At 41.2% G+C, this 23,193-nt stretch overlaps 1 protein-coding gene across 17 annotated transcripts in view; it reads left to right on the forward strand.

Annotated features, from left to right (window-relative positions):
* KIAA1210 (KIAA1210 ortholog) overlaps positions 1-23,193 on the forward strand; it is a 93,219-nt gene that overhangs the window by 45,925 nt on the left and 24,101 nt on the right. For 14 of the 17 annotated variants that reach the window (XM_038417381.2, XM_043491953.1, XM_043491950.1 and 11 more), the window contains 3 exons: positions 6,627-6,703; positions 14,685-14,853; positions 20,284-20,413. In XM_038417381.2, the coding sequence (XP_038273309.1) occupies positions 6,637-6,703; positions 14,685-14,853; positions 20,284-20,413 (366 nt within the window). In that variant the 5' untranslated portion in view covers positions 6,627-6,636. The remainder of the gene's footprint in view (positions 1-6,626; positions 6,704-14,684; positions 14,854-20,283; positions 20,414-23,193) is intronic. The other 3 variants (XM_043491958.1, XM_043491959.1, XM_043491957.1) reach the window with 1 other exon arrangement.

The following is a 23,193-nucleotide window of genomic DNA, read 5'->3' on the forward strand; positions in this document are numbered from 1 at the left end:
CTCAAATCACTATTTCATACTTAGGACAATAATAGCTATGTGATCTACTGCTAGATGTTTATTCTTTGTGTGCCCTTGAATAAGTCATTTGACCTCCATATGCCTCAGTCAGTCCAGCTGTAAAATTGTGTAAATGCAGGAGTTGATTTGACTCAGATGCTGCCTGTCAGCTGAATCATCACTGTACATTAAAAAATTACCAAATTGAAAAAAAGATTAAATTTTAATGAAGTTCTAGAAAGACTCTTAGTGAGCAGATGAGATTATAAAGTGATTATATAAATGTATAACAGATGAAAACTAAACAGGAAAAGCTAGCCAGCATGAAATCAACATTGCACCAAATTTTGATCTCATTTGCACTGATGTAAATTACTCATAATCTGGCCCATTCTGTAAAAATGAGTTAAGATCTGGGGCAAATTTGTCAGTTTTATTGAACACTTTTATTGAACGCTTTCCTTCCACTTCATTTCAAATAGATTTTTTTCCCCTACCTGAAATAAAATCTAATGCAACAAACATTTACAATATATAAGGAGCAGTGAAAAAAACAGGACAGAACTTCCATGTGAAATCCTGTTGATCACCACTTTAACCAGAATACATGGGAAAGGTAGACATTACAGAAGAAAGAACATAACAAAACATTAGGAAAAAGAAAGAGATGATCTGAAAGGCATAATGCCTCTCCATAACTGCAATGAAAAAATCATGGTAGCTGGACTTGCCTATTAGCATTCAATTATTATTGTCTAACAGTTATTTGAAGACAGCCTCAAACCAGCTGTATTTTAAAAAGGTTTAATTCAATCAGTGTCTAATGCAGGGTTTTTCTATTCACTTCAGTGGGCTGGTGCTGTCACTATAAGGTTTTGAGACTTTTGGGGCTCAATTACATTTAGTTTCAAGATCACATGAAGGGAGAATCTTTATACCTACTTTACAGATGGGTAAAGTCTTAACTAATAAATATTGGCAAAACACTTTGAGTCAGAAAATGGCCAAATAAAGACCAGATTTAAAGTCTATTGGAGTAGGTTTTGTATCTAAATTAATATTTATTAATAAAACCTTTTTGCTCCTTAAATTCTGGCATATTGTATCATTTATCTTCCACATCAAAGGACAAGATTTCTTTTGATTGTAGAGCTGTCTTGCTAAAACTGTCATATTTCCATTGTTGCTTGACATTTGAACTGTAACTTTTGTGGTCTGAAGGAGCACTGGAAAATACAAACTGGAGCCATTTAGCTTTGTATGATCTTTAAAAACTAGATTTAACTTTTGTTTTAGTCAAGGGGGAAAATTATGCTATCTGCTAATTTGATTGATCAATAGACCTATTTGTGATAGGGTTTTGAAGCTTATGGCGAAAAGCTGATTGCACTAAATCCAAAATAGATTTGATCTAACAGCTGAGCTCAGCGTCCACATGTGTAGCATAGCCCAGGATGCTGGTTCAATGCAAATGCCTAATTCATTTTTATAATGCTGATAGGGTAGTACAATGACTGCTAGAGGGAGACACTATAGGACGGGAGGTGAATTCTCAGCAGCTCATCTCTATTACTGAAGTTGTATTTGGACTTTAAAAGCCCATCAAAATCATGCAAAATAGGACAATATGGATTTTTTTTAAGTACTGTAGCTTGGAGGGAGCTGTGGCTGTTTAGTAAATAGCAATTTACACTGAATGCATCTGATGAAGTGAGCTGTAGCTCACGAAAGCTTATGCTCAAATAAATTTGTTAGTCTCTAAGGTGCCACAAGTACTCCTTTTCTTTTTGCGAATACAGACTAACACGGCTGCTACTCTGAAACCTGTAACGATTCAGTATTCTGAGGCTGGGAGGTGTTACACTCTTAGTTGAGCATATTTAATGGCTTCTTTCCTTTTAATGCAAACTTTGATCCTGACTTCCTGAAAAGACGGTTGTGCTGTGGAGAAATTTTGGCCGGGCTTGGGGAAAGAGGGTTGTTGAAAAGGGAAAAAAAGACTTGTGGGTGGAGTCAGTGGCAGATTTAGAGTTAGTGGAGTCCTGTGCACAGCTTCATTTTCTGGGTGCGCCCCCCCCTCCTCGGCCCCAGCCAAGAAAAAGAACATTCTCTCTTATCTCCCCCCTGGTTTTTCATTCTTTTATTTTTTTTTCTTCATCCTTTTCCTATATTATAAAGTCAGGTACCTTGATTGTTTTTGTAGTCTAACTTTTTTTCACAGACCACTTGAAAATTTCTGAGGATCTCGTCGGACCACTTAATGATCTTTCCAAATGTTGTTTGTACTGTTAGCTAACTATTGTAAAGTGCTTTGGATAAGAGCGCTTTATTACAAAAAAAAAAAAAAAAAAAAACCACCTTAACTTTTCCTCAGTCCACCTGAATGGAGTTTTTGTACCACAGTTTGAGAACTTCTGGTCTCGATGAAAGCTTGTATTTGTATTTTGCTAACGTGACGTGTGTGTGTGTGTGTGGGGGGGGGGAAGTATAGATGATCCATGAATGGAAAATAAAAGTTAACTTCCTCTGAAAAAAAATTTTTTTCAAATTGAATGTTTCTTCAGATTTTCTTTACAAAATCAACCGCCATCATTTTTGATAAAATTTAATGAAATGTTTCACTTCATCTTCAAAAAGATTTGTGTCTATGTCCTTTCGGTAGAATTCACTTAATTTATTACTGTAGTGGCTTTTAGCATTTTCGTCCATACTTCTGTCAAAAAACATGCATAATCAAGTTTTCTTTAGAGATTCACCTCTACTCTGCAATTGCACTATTACTTTGTCACAAATAACACTGATGATCTTAATGATCTTCTTTCCCTTTTTTAAATTGATTACATTGTCTCTAGTTGCTTTTTTTTTACACTTCTCATCAGATATATCAGAAAAACCTATATTTTCTGTTAATGTTAGTGCCTCTGCTTCCACTGAGCTACAGTCATTTCGAACTTCCATGACAAAACTTTTAACTGAGGCTAACAATTGTGCAGCATTCAATAAATTTGTATCAACTTTTTGCAGCAATTTGCTAATGGCATTAATTCTTTGAAGTAAATGGTTCCACAAGAGTAAAAACAGCAATATCTTACTTTTCAAATTTTTGCGCTAATGATTTTGCTTCAGTTTTCACATGTGGTTTTTCAGAATTTGATGTGGCTATGTCTAATAAGGTTTTCTTTATATCATCATCAGCTCATTTTCAAAGCCAAAACAGCATCTGCACCAGCAGACCACCTGGTATCACAAATTCTTTTGACTATCAAATGTTTTTCATTTGACCGCTCCAAGCGTGATTATAGCATACTCCACCAATGTGGGGAAACCGAAAAAAGGCATACACGTTTTGAACAAAGTCAAAAAAAGGTGTAGCTCCGTCACAAGATTCAGCTTCAGCATTGCAGATTAAATTTTAAGGAGTGCCTGGAACATGGTGCATAAGAATGGCCCTACTGGGTCAGACCAAGGGTCCATCCAGTATCCTGTCTTCCGACAGTGGCCAGTGCCAGGTGCCCCAGAGGGAATGAACAGAACAGGTAATCATCAAGTGATCCATCCCCTGTCGCTCATTCCCAGCTTCTGGCAAACAGAGGCCAGGGACACCATTCCTGCCCATCCTGGCCAATAGCCGTTTATGGACCCATCCTCCATGAATTTATTTAGTTCTTTTTTGAACCCCTTTAAGGTCTTGGCCTTCACAACATCCTCTGGCAAGGAGTTCCACAGGTTGACTGTGCTTTGTGTGAAGAAATACTTCCTTTTATTTGTTTTAAACCTGCTGCCTATTAATTTCATTTGGTAACCCCTAGTTCTTGTGTTATGAGAAGTAGTAAACAATACTTCTTTATCTATTTTCTCTACACCAGTCATGATTTTATAGACCTCAATCATATCTCCTCTTAGCCATCTCTTTTCCAAGCTGAAAAGTCCCAGTCTTATTATCTTCATACGAAGCCGTTCCATACCCCCTAATTATTTTTGTTGCCCTTTTCTGAACCCTTTCCAATTCCAGTATATCTTTTTAGAGATGGGGCGACCACATCTGCACACAGTATTCAAGATGTGTGCATACCATGGATTTATATAGAGGCAACATGATATTTTCTGTCCTATTATCTATCCCTTTCTTAATTTATTCCCAGCATTCTGTTTGTGGTTTTTTTTTTTTTTTTTTTTTTTTTTTTTGACTGCTGCTGCACATTGAATGGATGTTTTCAGAGAACTATCCACAATGACTCCAAGATCTCTTTCTTGGGTGCTAACAGCTAATTTAGACCCCATCATTTTATATGTATAGCTGGGATTATGCTTTCCAATGTGCATTACTTTGCATTTATCAACATTAAACTTCAACTGCCATTTTGTTGCCCAGTTTTGAGAGTTCCTTTTGTAGCTCTTCGCAGTTTGCCTGGGTCTTAACTATCTTTAGTAATTGTGTATCATCTGAAAATTTTGCCACCTCACTGTTTACCCCTTTTTCCAGATCATTTATGAATGTTGAATAGGACTGGTCCCAGAACAGACCCCTGGGGGGCACCCCTCCACTCTGAAAACTGACCATTTATGGTCAGCTTCATTCATTATGGTATGAATAAACAGAGGGGCCTTGCATTGTTCAGTCTTGCCTGTAGACCTGAATATTTTCCTGCCATATTTGCAGTGTTATCAACACTCTGCCCACGACAGTTTTTGATATCCAAACCTAAATTTGCAATGATTTCCAAAACAGTTGTCTTTAGACGTTCAGCAGTATGGGATTTTAGCAGGACAAAACAAAGAAATCACTCTACAACTTCACCATTGCCGGTCACACATCTTAAAATTAATGTTAGTTGGTCTGCATGACTCACATCTGGTGTTGAATAGACTATTATGGAATAGTACTTGGCATCCTTTACTTCATCAGTGAATTGCTTTCTGAGTCGCTCTGCCATTATAGTGATGAATTCATCGTAGGTTTGGTGCATTAAAAAATTGGTCTTCCCTGAGCCACAATATTGATGATTTTTTTTTACATATTCTTTCAGAAAATTGTCAAATTCACTAAGATATTCAAGGCAGGTTAAAAAATTACTTTTTTGATTTGACAATGGTGACTCATCATGTCCTCTTCAAGGTAGTCCCAAAGAAGACAGCACTTTAATCGTGGCAACACACTCTCTCCGCACTTTCCTCTAATAAGAACACTCCTTTTTCAAGCTGCGCCGATAGCACAGAATCAATTCTTCCAGATACTTTACACCTTGGAATGAACTTGCACATAGCATTAATATGAGCTTTGGAAGTTTCATGATCAGCAATATGTCTTGCAACATTTCTCCAATTAGAGAGCCTGTTGACGAATGTTTTGTTTTTCCTTTACTGTGGTCAGGGAATAATTTGCAAACATAACAGTAGACTGCCTTAGTGGTTTCCGAAAAAATCAACCAAATTCTCATTTTGGTTGTCCCATTTTTCTTCATCCTCAGAAAATGGGACTCATGAAGACCTCTAAATTGTTTTCGTCCTACAACCTCATACTCTTTTCTCAAATTTTCCATAGCACCTACGATTTTCGGTTTATTTACGAAGAAATATTCTATCATATCCAATTTAAACAGATTTTGGCCATAATATAAGGGTAGGTTTCTTCCCTTACTTTGACAAAATTACCAATATTTTGTAGTTCCATTGTCACTTCAGAATCCACTTGTTCAACTTTTGCAGTCATTGAGGTATCCCCACAACTCAGCGAGTGGTCAGATAATTCAGATGTTTCCTCGCCCATACTTTTTGATGAATGTCCACTATTCAGTACTTCAAGATTTTTACAATAAGATGACAAACTCTTTTTGCTTAGCTTTGTCTCCTTGCCTTGCCTTCACACATTTATTATTTTTATTTTATTTTATTATTTTATTTATTTATTTATTTTTTATTTTTGCATTTTTTGACTGCCAGACTCATGGTGTTGCTTCATTATTGCTAAAAAACTGACCTGGATTTTAGGCAGATTAAAAATGTCTGAAAGAGCAGGGGCATAGCCACAGGTGGGCTTGGGTAGGCCGTGGACCACCCAATTAGGTTTAATGCAGTTAATCCTGCGTTTTTAATCGGGCTCTGTAAAAACGGAATTTTGAACCATTACATACTTGTGGCAAATCACGGGCATTGGTGCGAGGGAGGGTGCTTTTGTTCAATTGGATAATTGATCAAGCAGACAAACTTTGAGTGACAAGTGATGATTTCCCTTAGTTGCTGTTAGTTCTTGCCGAGACAGCGAAAAAATGGCGAAGCAAAATTCTTTGCTAGACTACTTAAAAAAAACATGTTTAGAGCACAGTTTGCAGAATAAGTTTGCAGAATGCAGAAAGCCTGGACTGCTTTGCGACTTGCAAAGCTTATTAAATTCAGTCATTTTGTCAGATTTGTCCTGCATTTTGGGGCCTCTGCCACCACACAATTTGTTTCATGGTAAATCCACCACTGGTTAGAGTGCAAAATATCTGTGTAAGCTCTCTTTGGTGATTTAGTATCTGGGAACATTTCAGCAATGTTCGGTTTCATTCCTAGAATGAATCTGTCTCTCTAACATTGTTGAATGCATTGACTAAAAATTAACACACGGTTTTATCTTTATTTTTCAGTGACTACATCATGGCTACAGGGCCAACAGATGTCATACAGCCACCAGAGGCCGGGGAGACAACTGAGGAATGTGCAGGTAAACAGCTGCTCTTCACATGTGCAGTTAATTTGGCAAGCTGTTGGAAAGCAGGATTCGTTTCTTTAAAAGGGAGCCATGACTGAACTGTTCTTTGGAGTCTCATGAGTTTTCGTAATGGAAAGAAAGAGCCATTCCATGTATGCAGGGGAATCTTGTTGGGGAAACCAATGTGGAGTCCCAGAGAGTCATAAATTTGTGCAGGATATTTATCTCAAATTCTAATGTTGGATGTCTCGCAAACAGGGCAGCATAGTCTGCAGAACTGGCTGCTTTGCCTGCATCTTATCTTAAAATCCGGCCCTTACTGTATGTTGCAGTGGTAACTCCTGTGTAAGGAAGAGGTGATGGACCATGTCATCACTGTAGCACTTCCCCATGGTTGATGAGCATCCGTGTTTGCTACAGATGTCCACCCATTTGCTTATCCTTCAGTCTCGTGGCCTGGATTGGCACTCTGTCAGTCCCACGAATGAGCACGACAGTCTAGGGAGAAAGGAAAATGTCTTGTCTTGTCCAGTCAGAAGATCTGTCTGTCTTAAAAAACAAAAAGCCTTTTGCCACTACTCAAGCCGTTTCTCAAGAGACACGTATCCGCAGCGGTAAGGTGGGCTGAGGTAGTTCCGGAGCAGTTGTAATATCATCTATCGATGGAGCGTTTGTTATCATCTGTGAAGTACTGAACCAGTCTTCTTGCTTATCCTGCGTAAATGCATCTGCACCCATCGGTATAGATCAAACTGTGCTGCTGAGAGAGCACATAGGACTGCATCCGATGAAGTGAGCTGTAGCTCACGAAAGCTTATGCTCTAATAAATTTGTTAGTCTCTAAGGTGCCACAAGTACTCCTTTTCTTTTTGCGAATACAGACTAACATGGCTGCTACTCTGAAACTAGCTGTCAGAGTAAGGAGTGGCAATGTAGCACTATAAAGGCTGCAGATAGGCGCAGTTAAGCACAGCCATTATGCTGGGAGCCTAGAGCACTTGGAAATGGGACTACATAGAGAAGCAAATTTTAGAACAATAGAATGTCTGTCTGTTAATTGAACTATGAATGGGTGGTGGAAGTAGGATAAAGGAATGAAGAAGGAGAATAAGGATGGATGCTTAACCAATAACACTTTTTAGTATATAAACCTAGTTTGTGCAAATCATCCGAGGTTCCTCATAGTACAGTGTGCAAGCTAGTGAACTTTATCATCTATGTGACACCTACTGCATGGAAGGACTAAGTTCCTTCCAGCTAGTTCTGGTCATAAATACACATCTCATGAGTGAAAGCCTGGATCCAGTGAAGCCTGTGAGAATTTTGTCATTGATTACAATGAGGTCAGGATTTGGTCCAACGTCTGCAGCTGAATTGACCCTAAATATATATTTGGGTCTGAAAAAACCTAGGAAGGTTTTTGTTTCTAACTTAATCCAGCTCTAAAAGGGTTCAGGGTTACTGTAGCTAATACTGAATTGTTTAATGAAACTGGCACTGAACAGAGCTATCCCATTCCTTTGGTATTTCAAAGACCCTTCCTTCCTTAGCTCTCTACTAAGTGTAGCATTACATCAAATTCTCCTCTTTATAGCTTTAATTTTGCTGGATTGCAAAAACCTTGGAGTCTGAGATTTCCAGTGTTTATGCTCCAGTCAATTAGATTACTCCACAGATTTTGGATTTTTTTTCCTATAAGTAGCAGAGCGTTTTCAGTATGTGCTGTTCCCTGTTGATGGCTGTGATCACAGAGAGAAGCCAGACAAGCTTGCCTCTCTGACCACATTCAAGTCACAATCTTAGCATTGCCTACTCTTGCAAGTCTGGCAATATTTGACATTTTTCATAAAGTCTCAGCTCCTGGAGTCAAGGTATTTCATGAGACTCTTGGCTTAATATTTTTAATATGAAGTTTCTAATCCTCATGGTTGGAGAGAAAAGCTTGCAAATATGACCTTAGTGTACTTTAAAGGCCCAAAACCCAGAAGGCAAATAAAAAGCACCTAAAATTTATTATAATTGGTTTAGATTTCATGATTTTTTTTTTTAAGCCAGTCTCAAGATTTGGGGACATCTGACTCATGATTTTTTTTTAAACATTTGAGGTTGGTGATACTGATAGTTTCAGGTGTTACTCCTACCCCTATATCTTCCTAGCAATTTTTGTCATTTTGCAATCGCATTTTCTTCTTTTAAAAATGTTTTTCTTTCTCCTGTTGCTGTGTAAAAGAAACTCGCAAACAACAAGGGGATACTGTTTAACGAATTGACCAGAGAGGGGAAAAAAATGAAACTGGCTACATGCAAAGTGCTATGAAATGCACAAAGTAAATGAACTTGGAAAAAACAGAACAAAATGTTTGTTTTTCTTGTCTTTCAGTTACAGTAGTTACTTGTAATTTTAACAGCCCATACATTTTCAGATAGCAGTATGATTTTTTTTAAAGTTGACGAGCCCTTTAAATTTAATCTGTAAAACATACGTCTTAAATTGCAGTATTGCCAATCCCAAGCATTCAAAAATCGTGAGTTGTCATTCATAAACTGTTTGATGAAGGGTTTTATACACAGTTGTGTTAACTTGGGATTCCTCCCTCTCTCTGTGCTGGATTTTTAATTAGTTATCTGCTGAAGTTTTCCTTTTTTATTTATTATTTGTATTACTGCAGTTTTTAGAACCCCTTGTCATGGGTCAGGACCCCATTGTGCTGGGCACTGTATATTGTACAAACACAGATTCTTTCCCATAGATAGTTCCGGTATCACAATATGCTTTATGAACCTAGTGAAATATTTGGTTACTTCACCTAGTACTGAAATGCCTCTGAGGTGAAATATGGTCACTTTTGAACAGCAAACAAAATCGACGCCCAACAGTTCACAACATGAAGCTAAAGTGAATACTGTTATTATGAATTATGTCTTAAGTGCCAAATGCTCTCAGAACTCAATACAAGAACACAAACATGGCGCCACAAAGGGTCATGGTCTAAATTCACAAAGCACACAGGAAAGGGCTATCTTAAAGTTGCTTTTTGATATAATGGTTGGGACTGCTAGTTTCTGCGAGCTTCAGGGAAGAGCTTTCTTTTTCTAATTTAAACAGCTGGAGGGATTCAATTAGGCAGAACGTAACTGTATTAGTATTGCTATTTGAGATGATGTGCAAGGTACTGCCAATATTAAAAGGATGGTTAAGGAACTGATTGTGGTTTCTGAGTTTTAAACTGTATTAGAGTAGTATGTATCGCTCACGTAATGACTGAGGTTTACTCATTGTCTGAGGCTTACAAACTACTTCCATGGCCTCCATCCTGAAATTATTTACCATACTGATTAAAAAAAAAAATCAGGGAAGAAATTGCCTAGTTTTATCTTTTGCAGTAACAGTCATGGCAACTTTCTTTGTTTGCTTTGCTTCACTCTTGTTTTTATAATTTACTATATGAACAACTAGCTCGGTGAACTGATCCTCCCCCAGTCCGTTAGCTTCTGATTTAGTCTAGCGCAAATGCCATTGTGAGCCTAAACTAACTAGGTGACCCTCCCTGTTCGTATCACCGTTGATGTCTGGTATGTATGTGTAGCGACTGTAATTGTAATGCCTTTGTTTTCTGCTATATATACATACCAGACACCAATGGTGATACGAACAGGGAGGGTCACCTAGTTAGTTTAGGTTTCAGAGTAGCAGCCGTGTTAGTCTGTATTCGCAAAGAGAAAAGGAGTACTTGTGGCACCTTAGAGACTAACAAATTTATTAGAGCATAAGCTTTCGTGAGCTACAGCTCACTTCATCGGATGCATTTGGTGGAAAGAACAGAGGGGAGATTTAGTTTAGGCTCACCAATGGCATTGGCACTAGAATAAATAAATGCATAAGATGCCTTTAAATTTCTAAGAATTTTCCTGCAGCGGTCTGACATTTTGTTCTTTTGAGCAGTTGAAGCCTGTTGGGGATGGATGGATGTGTGTGTATACACTCACTCTCTCTCCTCTCTTCAGAGACTTTACTTTTATCTTTTCATGCTCTTTACCTTTTACCTAGAATAAGTCATTTTAGACTGATGGTATATAGCTGCTTTTTGGAATAACTTAGAGAGACCTAACAGGCTGTATAGGTATGTACAGGACTGTTGGGAGAAAGACATTTTAGAATGTTAATTACTCATATGAGCACTGGTGGTGGTTTGAAGATGGTATAAGAACCACCTGACCTCTGTATTGTTTGAGAGGTAATGAGGTCTAATGGCTAGCACATGACCTGTCTTCTGTTACCAACTCTGCCACTGGCTGTTTATGGGCCTGGTCCAAAGCCCATTGGACTCAACAGGAATCTCTACTGACTTCAGTGGGCTTTGGCTTGGGCTTTGTGTGATCTTGCACGAGTCACTTATTCCCCTTTTTAGATATCTGATTGGTAAAATGAGGATAATATAACTTACTCATCTCTTACAGTGCTTTGAGGTCTTCAGCTGAAAGCCACGGCAGGAAAGTGCCGTGTCTCATTATTATTGTTATGGTGAGAATCGCTAGGTGGTGGTGTTACACACAGTCTTTCCACGTTCTTTCTCTCTGTTGGGCAGTGTACAGCCTCTGAAGAAACACTTGTGGTTTTGTGATGAAGTTTCTTTTTGGGGGACCTGTAGCAATCGGCAAGGGAGACTCTCTCTAACTAGAGTCAATTCCTGGGACACAGTTGCTTCCTGGGAACCAGGCATTAGTATTTTGATTGAGATTTCTGAAAAAGGGTTTGCCTGTATGCTGTTGATGACCGCCTCTAATCTGGAACTGCTGTATGGAGGAAGGTACCATCCCATGGCAAACCCTTGGGGTCTAAGATGGCCCTGTGAACACTCTGCCTCAGTTTCCCTCTGAATTCCCAGAATAATGCAGTCACAGCCCAAGGTCTTTGAAACAATATTCTGCCTCTCCTGGTGTCTAATTTATTAAATATTATTGAGCTCCCAAAAGACCCCTTTCCACTCAGCCCTCAAATTTAGGGTCTTGTAGTCCTCCTCCTTCTTGGGACTGTTTCCAGTCCTGGTCTCCCTGGCCTGTAGACTATCCCCTCAGGTTCAGGGCTTTCACCGCCCTCCTTCCTGAGGCTGTGTCCTGGCTGAGTTTTCCGCCTCTCCAGTTTCTCTCCCCCCGACAGACCTTGGAGCCTACTTCTGAGTTACCTGCCCCATCAACTAATGAGTCTCTTGAGCCTCCCCAGGGGAGTCTAATAACCCCAACACCTATTTGTGAGGGCTGGGAGGGAGGGGAGCCTTGTCCTGCCCACTGTCGCAGGCTCTTGGTCCCAAGCCCTTAAAGCAGCAGTGGTCTGAGATGCAGTGTGCTAGTAGGTACTTGGGTATTTTGAAGCACTCTGCATACTTGTATGCAAGTGCTTTAAATAGTCTGTATTTAAGTACATTTAAAAGGTATTTAAAGCTTAAAGCCTTTTTTTTTTATTTGCAAGTAATTTTTCAAAGCAGGTATTTGTTTCCAAAAAAAAAAATCAGATCCCTCCCAACTGTCCCAGATGCTGGCTGGCCCCCAGAGCCCACTGTCCCAGCTTGGACGATCCAGACCCTGAGGTCCGGCTGCCAGGGCATTTTTCTGTTAGCACCAGCTAAGGAAGATGGTGGCCCAGCCCCCTTTGCTTTTGATCGGTCACTAAACCGGCCACAAGGAGACTTACTGCCCAGCCCAGTGGAGGAGTGTGTCGGTGGGGGTTGCGCAGAGCAGGCAGACAAATACCCCCGTGTCGTGCCTTGAGAGAACCAGCCCAGTAGCTGCATCCCCTGTAGGGTGGGGTAGAAAATGCCTACTAGCCATTGGGCACAGTCTAGTGCTGCAGGGGATGTTGGGAATATGGGAGTTGAAAGTACTGGCACTTGTACTTTTCCTTATAAATGCCTAGGTACTATTTCCGCAGCATACTCGTACTTATAAATACTCAAGTCCTTTTTATCAGTATTTATGGTAATGTTGAATTTTGGCCTATATCTTCCTTGTCCCAAACACTAACTACTCCCTGGGGCCGTCTTCCTCCCTCCCAGTGACTGCTTTCTTTGCTTCCCTGGACACATGGAATGGGGTAACAACCTCCTCTTTCCTTTAAAATACCCTCAGAGGCGGATTAGGGGTTTGTGGAGCCCTGGGCCAGAGCAAGCGGGGGGCCCCTCCCCACCCCTTCCGCCTTCAGTCCCCCCTGGGCTCCTGCCCGGCACTCCTTCCAGCAAACTGGGTTGGAGTGTGGGGACTTCCCTCACCCACCAGGCACTCCTGCCAGAGAGCGGGTCGTGACGCAGGGGCTTCCCCTGCTCCCCAGCAGGAGCGCTGAGTGGGCAGAGTGAGTCAAGCTCCCATGCCCTGACCCCATTCCCTGGCAGGAGGGTGGATGGAGCAGGTTAGGGGGGTGCCCATTTTTCTGGAGGCCCCCAATTGGCTGGGGCCCCTGGGCACTGGACACGTTGGCCCCGTGGCTAATCCGCCATTAAGTACCCAGTTTCAGTGTAAATAAATCAAGTTACACTAGCGGAACACCCAGACTCCAAGTCACTGATTTCTCTTCCAGCAGAAACCAACCTGCAAGCCCCCAACATCTGCTACAACTCAACAGGGAGTGACAATATTATTATTTGCTACTGTATAGCTTAGCGCCTGGAGTCATTGTGTATTTCTCAAAATGACTATTGTCTGGTGCAAGATGCAGCTGGATGGTGGCATTGCTTCAGCCCCAATAAAGCCACTGGCATAAAGTGCTGTACATGCAAGGCACACGCTGAGACAAAGCACTGCAGTCTAACTTATTCCTGAGAGAAGACAAATAATTGTACTGAAATAATGTCTTGTTTATGAAGAAATCCTCCAGCTGCGTATTACCCCAGCTACCCTGGAATATGTATTGAACAATGGTTTGTGCTCCGGTACCTTGCACTGTTTTGCATTCTAACTATGTCAGAGTCAAGTCTGAGGGTACCTAGTACAACGGGTTTTGACCAAAGAACCCCAAACTGTCATTAAAGGGACTCTGTCAATTTAAAAGTCAATAATAAAGAAATAATAGCTAAACAAACAAAACTGTATCACCCTAAAATACCATGGATTAGTATAAGTGAAGGAATTTTTTTTAAAAGAATCTCTAATATGCATCTTACTATTTATTAACAAATTTATTAGAGCATAAGCTGTAGCTCACGAAAGCTTATGCTCTAATAAATTTGTTAGTCTCTAAGGTGCCACAAGTACTCCTTTTCTTTTTGCGAATACAGACTAACACGGCTGCTACTCTGAAACTTACTATTTATGTTATTCGATACTTTGCTTATCTCTCTGAGTTTGGACAATAAAACCCAGTGAAGTCTTTTGTTTGTAGCCAGTTTCACTGTCGGATACTTAGTGTACCAATGTTTTGGGGTTTCAGATGCTGCAGCAGAGTGTTATATATTTAAAAGCAACTGTCTTCCTTGACTTTTTTTTTTAAATTGGGGAGACTTTTTCTTTTGATCTTAGGATTCATAAAAGCTTTAAATTTTTCACCAAATTTAGTCTGTATCCCTTTAAATGCTGTCCTTTTTACAAAATTGGCTGAAAAATCCGGGGCTAAATTAAGCTAATTGAAGACCTTAAGAGTTAAGTAAAGACATTAGAATATTTAAATGTACTTTATCCTTCATGGTAAACCAAACTCTATTTACTAACCCATGTGCAGATCTGTGGTGTATGTTATATATAAGCTGTGTGCCTAAACGGAAACTTAAAGAAGTATTGGAACCATCTGCTTATTGTAGTGATATTTCATAGACAGCCCAACTAAGAATTACAGCTTTGCATTTCACAGGACTCCACCACTGAATTATTTACAAAGTTGCTCAGTTAAATGAATGGGTTGCTGTGGCTTGCAGCTCTCCAAAGGATCCCTCTACAGTTTTGGATGGAACATTGTCCATATTAACCTCCGCCTGCACCCTTTGTAAAGTTTTGTTCTCTCACATTGCAGGAAAGAAAAAATCCAAATTTCAGACTTTCAAGAACTTTTTTGCTAAGAAGAAAAGGAAAGAATCTCCAGCTCCCAGGGGGGAGTGTAATTTAAAACCAAGCCAGTCCAGCAGCGATGTCAGCATCCCTGCGCTCGATACTATTGCTCTTCATTCACCAACTGAGCCTGGGTAAGCTTGCAGTGAAACACAAAAATTACCAGATTGTGCAGACATTTCACAGCAATAGAATGAAAGCCTGAGCTGGCCCCTAAGGAGCAACTTCTTTCCAAGTCTGTGCAAAACAAGTCCTAATGTTGCTGATGGAATTTCAGGAATTTCCTTTTTCCTTCGAAACAGGCTCCAAAAATCAGCATAGGAGGAAAAATATATCCAATTGTTTAGCCTGTAAAACTGCAGATAGGCCAGACTTTTGTTTGGTGTTTTGAAATCCACCCTGGCAAGTCTTACCAGCAGTGACTTTGGAGTAAGTGGTGATCTGAGTACTGCTGATACAGAGAATGTACAGGAAATCAAGTGGCTATTTCTTAGCATCAATGGAGCCTGTATAGATTAACCTGCTTCATGACTAGGACAAAGGAAAATAATTTAGCAGCAGAATCTCTGCCTTAGAGAGCCACTTAGTTAATTTTCTTATGACTGAGCTGACAGTTAGAGCTACATTTTTTTTTTTAAAGGCCTCTAATTCAACCACATGCATGTAGTGTATCAAGGGAGACACTACACATCTGTGCTGGGAACCCCTTGCTTTGAATTTGATTCTGAATATTGTTACGTTCCTGCCTAAAGGAGGAGGAGTTGTTTCTTAGTTAAGGAGACATGCACAAACCTATTACAGGTACCAGTGTCCTCAGAGGCAGGTATTGCCAGAACATCAGCAAGTCGTACAGTAGAACCTAAGATTAACAACCATCAAGAAATTTGAAAATTTGTTTAAAAAATAAACAAACCTGCAAAAATATTAAAATCAATGTGCCCCCGTTGTTTCAATACAAGTATTTGATCAGTACTCTGTTGAAACAATCCACGTAACTGTTTGCTTTCAAACCCAGCCTGGAACAAATTAGTTAAAAATGTCTGTTTAAGAGGCTTGATGAGTTATGTGTGTGCGTGCCACATACTGGGCAGTAGGCAGGAATTTGGTGATCTGACAGGCCTTGCCTTGTTAGCATAGCAATGACAGAGGGAGTGATTATACATAGGGTAAGAGGAATTATACCCACATAACTAACCTACCAAACCTTGTTAGCTGATGCACAGAGTGGAAATGGTGCAGATTCATAAGAATGTTGTTGTCTGTTCCAAGTGCAAAAGTGAAGAGATTTCTCTCTCGCAGTTAATCCAGCACACTATATCCAAGTGCTCTTTATCCCAGCACTATCATCCACAGATTATAAACTGAAGTTAATATTGTGCAAAAGTGGAGATTAAGAAGTGGATAAAACTTTATTGTTATAAGAAATCAAATTGAGTTATCTATAACAAAATAATTTTTTGTGCTGTTCAAAAACCTGTTCATACAGCAGATATCACACTGAGTTGGGTGCTTTATAAATACCTAGAGAAACTAAACAAGGTCTCTTCTTGAACATGCAAGGGACTCTATTGAAGCCAATGGGAATTTTGCCTGTGGAAGGTTTGCAGAACTGGGCCCAGAGCTTCGTAATTCCTGGTATGTAGAATACCAAAGAGCTGTGGTTTTGGTGCAGAAAGGTTGTGGCAGAAAGTATAGGGTTTCCCCTTTTTACCATGTAATCTTTTTTTTTTTTTTTTAAATAATTTAATTTAAAATATTAACTATATGGGCCAGACCCTCAGAGGTGTTGAGCTGTTCCCATACAAGCCAGTGGAATGGTAAGGGGAGTTGTCAGCAGAGCTTCCATAGCATCCCAACTGTCCATGGGTTGGTGGTATGGCAGCACACCTACTTTGAACACCTATGGCCAAGGGGCCTCTGTGTGGTTGCCCCTTGAACTCTGAGGTCCATGGGATGAAGATATGGGATGGGAACTCCCTCCTTGATCACTAGAGTTTTTTCAATTTTGGTTGGATGTATTCCTGAAGGTTTCATCCCATGACATAATCTTTAATTAAAAATTAATCTTTAATTCCTGGAGATTCCAGGACAATCCTGGAGGCTTGGCAACCCTAGACTATCCCAATTCTAAACCTGTCACCCCTCCCATGTATCCCCTTGGTATCACCCACTTTTGTTTTGTGCCTTCTTCTACCCTTTACTTTTGCAGCTCCACCCCACCTCTTTGTGCGCCATTCTCTCCTCATTCCAACCACTGCTCAAACATGCTGCTCTCATAAAAGCATCCGTCAATCACCCCCCCCAAGAATATGCATCACACACACACACACACACACACACACACACACACACACACACACACACACGCTGAGATTAAACCACCAGCTCATACTTAGAAGCCCCTCCTGCTCAGTGTATTTCATTTGGAGCAGGATTATTTAGGGCCAAGTTCTCCCCTTGGTTGATTTTACCCACTTAGTGGAGCAGAAATTAAGCAAACTTCAACTCATGGAGTTTTGTTTTAAATGCTATCTTCATGTTTGTACTGCTTTAAGTAACAGCATCTTGGTGGGAATGCATGTGGCTGACTCGTATATGAAAACTGGGGTAGAAGTATAATGGCTAAAACATCTGTTTTCTCTTTTTATTGGCTAACAATGCAGCTTTAGATTTTGATGCAAATATAAATACACTGGAAGGGATTACACTGTGAATATACTGTATGGAGGAAAGCTTGTCCTACACTGTGAATATACTGTATGGAGGAAAGCTTGTCCTACACTCATCTGTCCTGGACCTGCAATTAATTCTGGAGTTACTTTTATGCTCCTATTGTCACTGCCAAAAGAAAATGTAGAAAGTCTCCTGCAATTACGTACACGTGTGTGTGTGTGTGTATGTGTGTGTGTGTGTGTGTGTGTGTGTGTGTGTGTATATATATATATATATATATATATATAAAATTTTTTTTTAAACATCTAACTGATGCTGGCAGCAGCACAGACTCCAGAACAAGCAAACGTCTGCTGCTTTTTCTAAAGGACTCCAAATAAATACAGTAAGAACATCGCTGTTTTAAAAAGAGATTAATACAGGGCCAGACACAGGATATGTTCTAAATAAATCAATAAAGAACAAGCAGCATCAGTATTAGTTTATATTAATTAAAAACCGAATTGAGACCATCTTTCTAGCCACAGCATAATAGCTTCAGTAATTATCTTGCCTGGATATAGTCCCTTTCATCCAGAAAGAGCTTATCTAAAAATTGACATACATAGTGTAAAAACTTAGGGATCGCCTAGAGGGTGAAGGCAGGCAAGTGTATATCACTGCACTGCAACGCTACGCAACAGCTCAAGGTAGACATTAGCTAGCTGATAATGCTAAAGCAAAGGGGAAGAACATGAGCTCTGGGCCCGGCTTTTAATGCAAGAGCAAAGATTATTTCTGGACAAGACAGTAACGTGCAGCAAGATTGCTGCACGTGCCCTGGGAGAAGGCTTTCAGACTCAGCCTAAGCATATGATTGGCTACATCTCAAATAGCAAAGTGAAGTTAGCCAAGCAGGCACTGCCGGTGTCATTCCCCAGTGATGTGAGAAGAAGATGGTTTTGCTGAAGGGCAGGAGCAGAAAGTTGTTTTGTTTTTTTTTTAAATTGTGTATTCCTTTATGAAAAGCTCCGCCCCACCCCCACTCCCCAGCTCAGAGTTTGTTTTGGAGGTAAAGAGGGAATTTTAGGTTATGAGACTAATGGATGAGACCCCCTCATTCCATCTGGAATCCCTATAAAAAGCAAATGTTGGATCAAATAGGAGATTTTCCCTGACAGTTTTGTGAGAAGGGATTGTCCCTAGTCATTTCCATTTACCCTGAGTCAATCTGTTAAATGCAATTTACGTTGTCTAAAAGGCAGCTTGGACAAGGGGTTTAGACCTGGGTTACAGGTCTGGCCTCAGGAAAGAGCTCTTTGTGTCTAGCTAAGTGCTGGTGTGAAATTTTGATGTAACCCATGTTTGTTGCCTTTTAGATATGGAATGTACAACTACAACCTGTCTATACAGCATCTATAACTGAGGGGGCCTGGTTACAACTCAGTTAATAGCTGTAGCATAGACAGGAGCTAATCATCTCCCTTAGCCAAGCTAAACCTCTGGAGAGCATAGAGCTGGACTCAAGAGACCTAGGCAAAAATTTTGGTCTGAAACTTTTTTTGTTGATGCAAAAAATGCAGATTTGGCAACATGGACATGCTTCACTAAATTGAATCAATTTTACCCAAATTATTCATATGGAGGGGAAGAGGGGGGAATTCTGTAAAAATCTTGAAATGACTTTTTGTTTAGAAATCACTGTCAATTTTAGTAAAGCCCAATTACAAAAGCTCAAATGTAAAAAAAAGCTCAATGTTTTGTTTGACTTAAAATTTTTTTTTTATTTGCCACATACCTAAAAAATCTGTTGTTCATCCAACTGTACTCAGGAGGTGTAACTGGGTCCCCTGGCGTGGCTCTAGTTGTATTGTAGATGGGCCTTGGACATATTTAAAATGTAGATTGGAACTATATTTGTGATCCAGTCATGTTATAACAGTTTTTCTTTGCCTATGTGGACAGAAGAAACCCTGTTAGGGAACCATATTTTAACCTCTATATGTGCCAGGGTTTGAACTAGATTTGTGTGTGTGGTTCCATCTGCCCAGAAACCAGGGCTGATCTGACCCACACCCAGTTATGAAGGCCTGAAGGGGTTGTTCCAGTAGTTAAGAACTGCTGGATAGAGGGATGCCCCTAGCCTCCTGCAAGGGCATGGTATGGAGCTCCTACACTGGCTTTATGCCACTCAGAGATTCCCCTGCACTGGAGGAGTGTCCCAATTACTGTATTAGCCCTCTGCACAGGTAATGTGGCATAAAGGAGCCTTACTGGAATGGAGAGTTGGGCTCAGATCCTGCTGTTCTGATGGCTTATAGGCCATGTAACCCTGGGGGGAAGGGTTGCATTAAAGGATGGGGGGGGGTTTCTCTAACGATAGTGTAAAATGTAACTTTCCCTCAAGCTAGAGGAGCAGGGCCATACATGGAGTTGCCATGGAGAAAACAAAAAAACAAACTGGCAGTAAGAAGGGAGGGGAAGATTGCAAAGGGGACTTATCCTTGTGATATGCTTGTCTTTGAAGCCTTGCTGGCAAGGCCCAAAGTGTGAGTCAAGGAGGTTTTTTTTATTATTAACTTGTATTATGGTAGCACCTAGAGGCCTCAGCTGAGCCCAGGGCTTTATTTGTGGTAGGGACTGCACAAACACATAGTGATACAATCCCTGCCCTGAAGAGGTTGCAGTCTAACTAGACAAGACCCACAAAAGGTGGGAGGGAAAACAGACGCACAGAGAATGACTTGCCCAATGTCATAGGTCAGTGGCGAAGCTAGGAATAGAACCCACCTCTTCGGATTCCTAGTTAAACATCCTGACCGCTCTGCCCCTCTTAAGGTATCTGAATACATGAATGATGTGAAATTTTGGAGATCTAGATAGTGGGCTCAAAGATCTTCTCTCCCTTTCAGATCCAAAGGAAGCATGGGAAACAAAGCCTTGTCACATGACAGTGTCTTTATTTTTGAATCTGCGCCAGAAAACCCAGCTGGTGAAATGTCCTCTCAGGAAAACGTACCTGGGAAAGTGAAAACATTACAGGTAAGAGCATGTTCCATGTTCACAAGACTGGATAATTTACTGGTTGTTAACTGCCATATTGAACACTTGCTTGGATCTGCTCTCCAGCTGATTCCTCAATGCATATGGCAGAGAGTTGGAAAATAGATGTGCAGTTGTTTGAATCTGTCCTGCTGCTTAGAAATACAGATACATTTATTAAGCAGCACCGGTATGCTCAGCCTTGTGCTGATTACTCAGGTGACAACCTCCTGTCCCCAAGACTTCATAACCTATATTCTTCCTGAGGTGAGCAGTTCCTCTTCCCCAAGGACCTTCCATTCTTTATTTCATAGCTTCTGCCTTTTGGTTAAGACTATTTGTTTATATTGAAATGTATCCCTTACACTGAAGCTGGGAATGGGCAATGGGACTGGTCACCTGATGATTATCTTTCTGTTCATTTCCTCTGGGGCACCTGGCACTGGCCACTGTCAAAAGACTGGGTACTGGGCAAAATGGACCATTGGTCTGACCCAGTATGGTCATTCTTATGTTCACTAGTATTATTTTAAAGGCATCCCTCTGCTACAGTTCTGCCTTGAGAGGTTTTTTAAATGTTTTTTTTATTGTATTGTCCAGCACCACTATGAATGTGTGGTGGAATGACAGATGTGTCAGGGCATTCTTAATAACAGCTTTATTTCTATCATTATTCTTCCTATCGCTGTCAGCTGAGGACACTCTGTTCTCCTAGGTCACTTCCTTCTTCCAAAGCACATGCTGAACCCTTCTTGGCAACCTCCTTATCAATCCTTGGTTATTGCACTCGGATAGCTGCCCAGCATAAAACACGAAGATAAAAGTTAAAGGTTTTCCCGGGGATTGAAGCAAACTGTTGATAATGCAGTCCAAGGCCGCCTACAGGCCTTCATTGGTCAGCATGAACTGCTGTTGCAAAGCAAGATTGCGTCACATATTAAAAAGCAGGAGATACGCAGTGGGACGACTTCATGAAAATACAGATGAGGCCAAGTTTCAGTTCAAGATATTACTCGCAAAACAGTGCGTTCAATAGGGGGAGATTTTCATATGACAAGACCTGGGGGCAAAGCTCCTTTCCATTTGTTTAATCTGATTCTGTTATCTCCATCCCCTTGACTCCTCTTCTCTCAACTATCCACTACGCTGCATAGTAACAGAGTGCTGCCAGGTGTATCTTTATGGTCTAAGGGGAGAGTCTGTTACCTTTAACTCTTATTTGGGTAAAAAAAGCTAGTTCTTAGTAACAAGAGAGATCGTACATTTTCCATTTCTCCTTTAATGTTTTGCCCTCTGCATTTAATAAATAAGAGTGGGCAGGGTTTGTAAAATATTAGGGAAGCAGATTTTACTCTCACTTAGGGAGTAGATGTGCAGATGTCATGGGTCTCATTTGCTTGCTGCATTCATTACATTCTTTGAGCAGCTTGTCATCTGATTCTAGCATTTGCAGATTGCCTTGCTTCTCTTTCTCTGATTGGTTTGGGGTAAATTTGTGGGGTGCTTGGGCAGATGTGGGAGAATCTGAATAAAGAGGTTGTAGAACAGAGGCTTGACCAGGAGCAGATTTACCATTAAACGCCCCGTGTGGTGGAACGGGGCTCCCAATGACGGGGGGGCCCCAAAATGCGACAGCGCAGCAGGGTTCAGGGTTCAGGTGCCTGCATGCTGTGGCCAGTGGCCTCTGTGTGTTGTCCCCTCCCCGGACAGTGCATGGAGACCCGCTGCCCCCTTCTCCTCAAGGGGCACGCAGAGAGGTGCCAGCAGCAGGGCTAAGGCTGCTCCCTGCTCACTCTGCCTCCCTTCCTCCGCACTGCACTGCTCCCGGAAGTGGCCGGCATGTCCCTGCGGCCCCTGGGGTGGGGGTATCTCTGTGCGTTGCCAGAGTGCCAACTCCACAGCTCCTACTGGCTGGGAACTGCAGCCAATGGGAGCTGCGGGGGTGGCACCGGTGCCTGCAGGCAGTGGCAGACGGAGACCCCCTGGCATCCCCCTGCCTAGGAGCCGCTGCCAGAGGAGTCTGCCGGTCGCTTTGGGAGCTGTGCCGCTTGAGGTAAGCGCCGCCCCCCTGAATCACTCCCACATCCAAACCCCCTTCCCCAGCCCAGAGCCCGTCCCAACACCCAAACTTCCTCCCAGAGCCCACACCCCTCACCCCCTCCTGCACCCCAACTCCCTACCCCAATCAAGGGACCTCACTTTATTGAATTTACTTATAATATAGGAGGATGATGAAGAAAAAAAAATGAAAAACAGGGGGAGAGATAAGAGAGAATGTTCTTTTTCTTGTCTGGGTCCCGAGGTGGGGGCAAAAATGAAGCTACGCACAGGGCCCCACTAATTCTAAATCCGCCACTGGGCTTGACTCCCTGTGGCTCGGTAGTCATTCACACCCATACATTTGAGAGCAATGCTGGTGTAAAATGCTGCCACATCAGAATAGTAGAATTTTGCATCCATTTTGCAGAGGCGTAAATGACTATATAGCATGAGTGGCAACAGAGAATCAGCCCCTAGATCTTTGTAAACTCCCCAACCTGTGGTTTAATAAGCAAATGACCATAGCTCCTGGTCTCTGTCAGGTGTACTCAGATGAGCCATTTTTAGTTGAAGGACAAAAGTTCTCTTCAGACCTTGTCTGTTGTCCAGCCCTGACATAGCTGACTCCAAGAACTTCAGAACTGGTGTTTTTTGTTGTTTTTTGTTATGTGTTTTAAGAGGGAACATTTGGCCACTCATAAGGTTGCAGACTCTGGGGGTTTTAGTTTTGTTTCCCGTCC

The sequence above is a fragment of the Dermochelys coriacea genome, chromosome 9 (assembly GCF_009764565.3).
Source record: "Dermochelys coriacea isolate rDerCor1 chromosome 9, rDerCor1.pri.v4, whole genome shotgun sequence".
Lineage (NCBI taxonomy): Eukaryota > Metazoa > Chordata > Testudines > Dermochelyidae > Dermochelys > Dermochelys coriacea.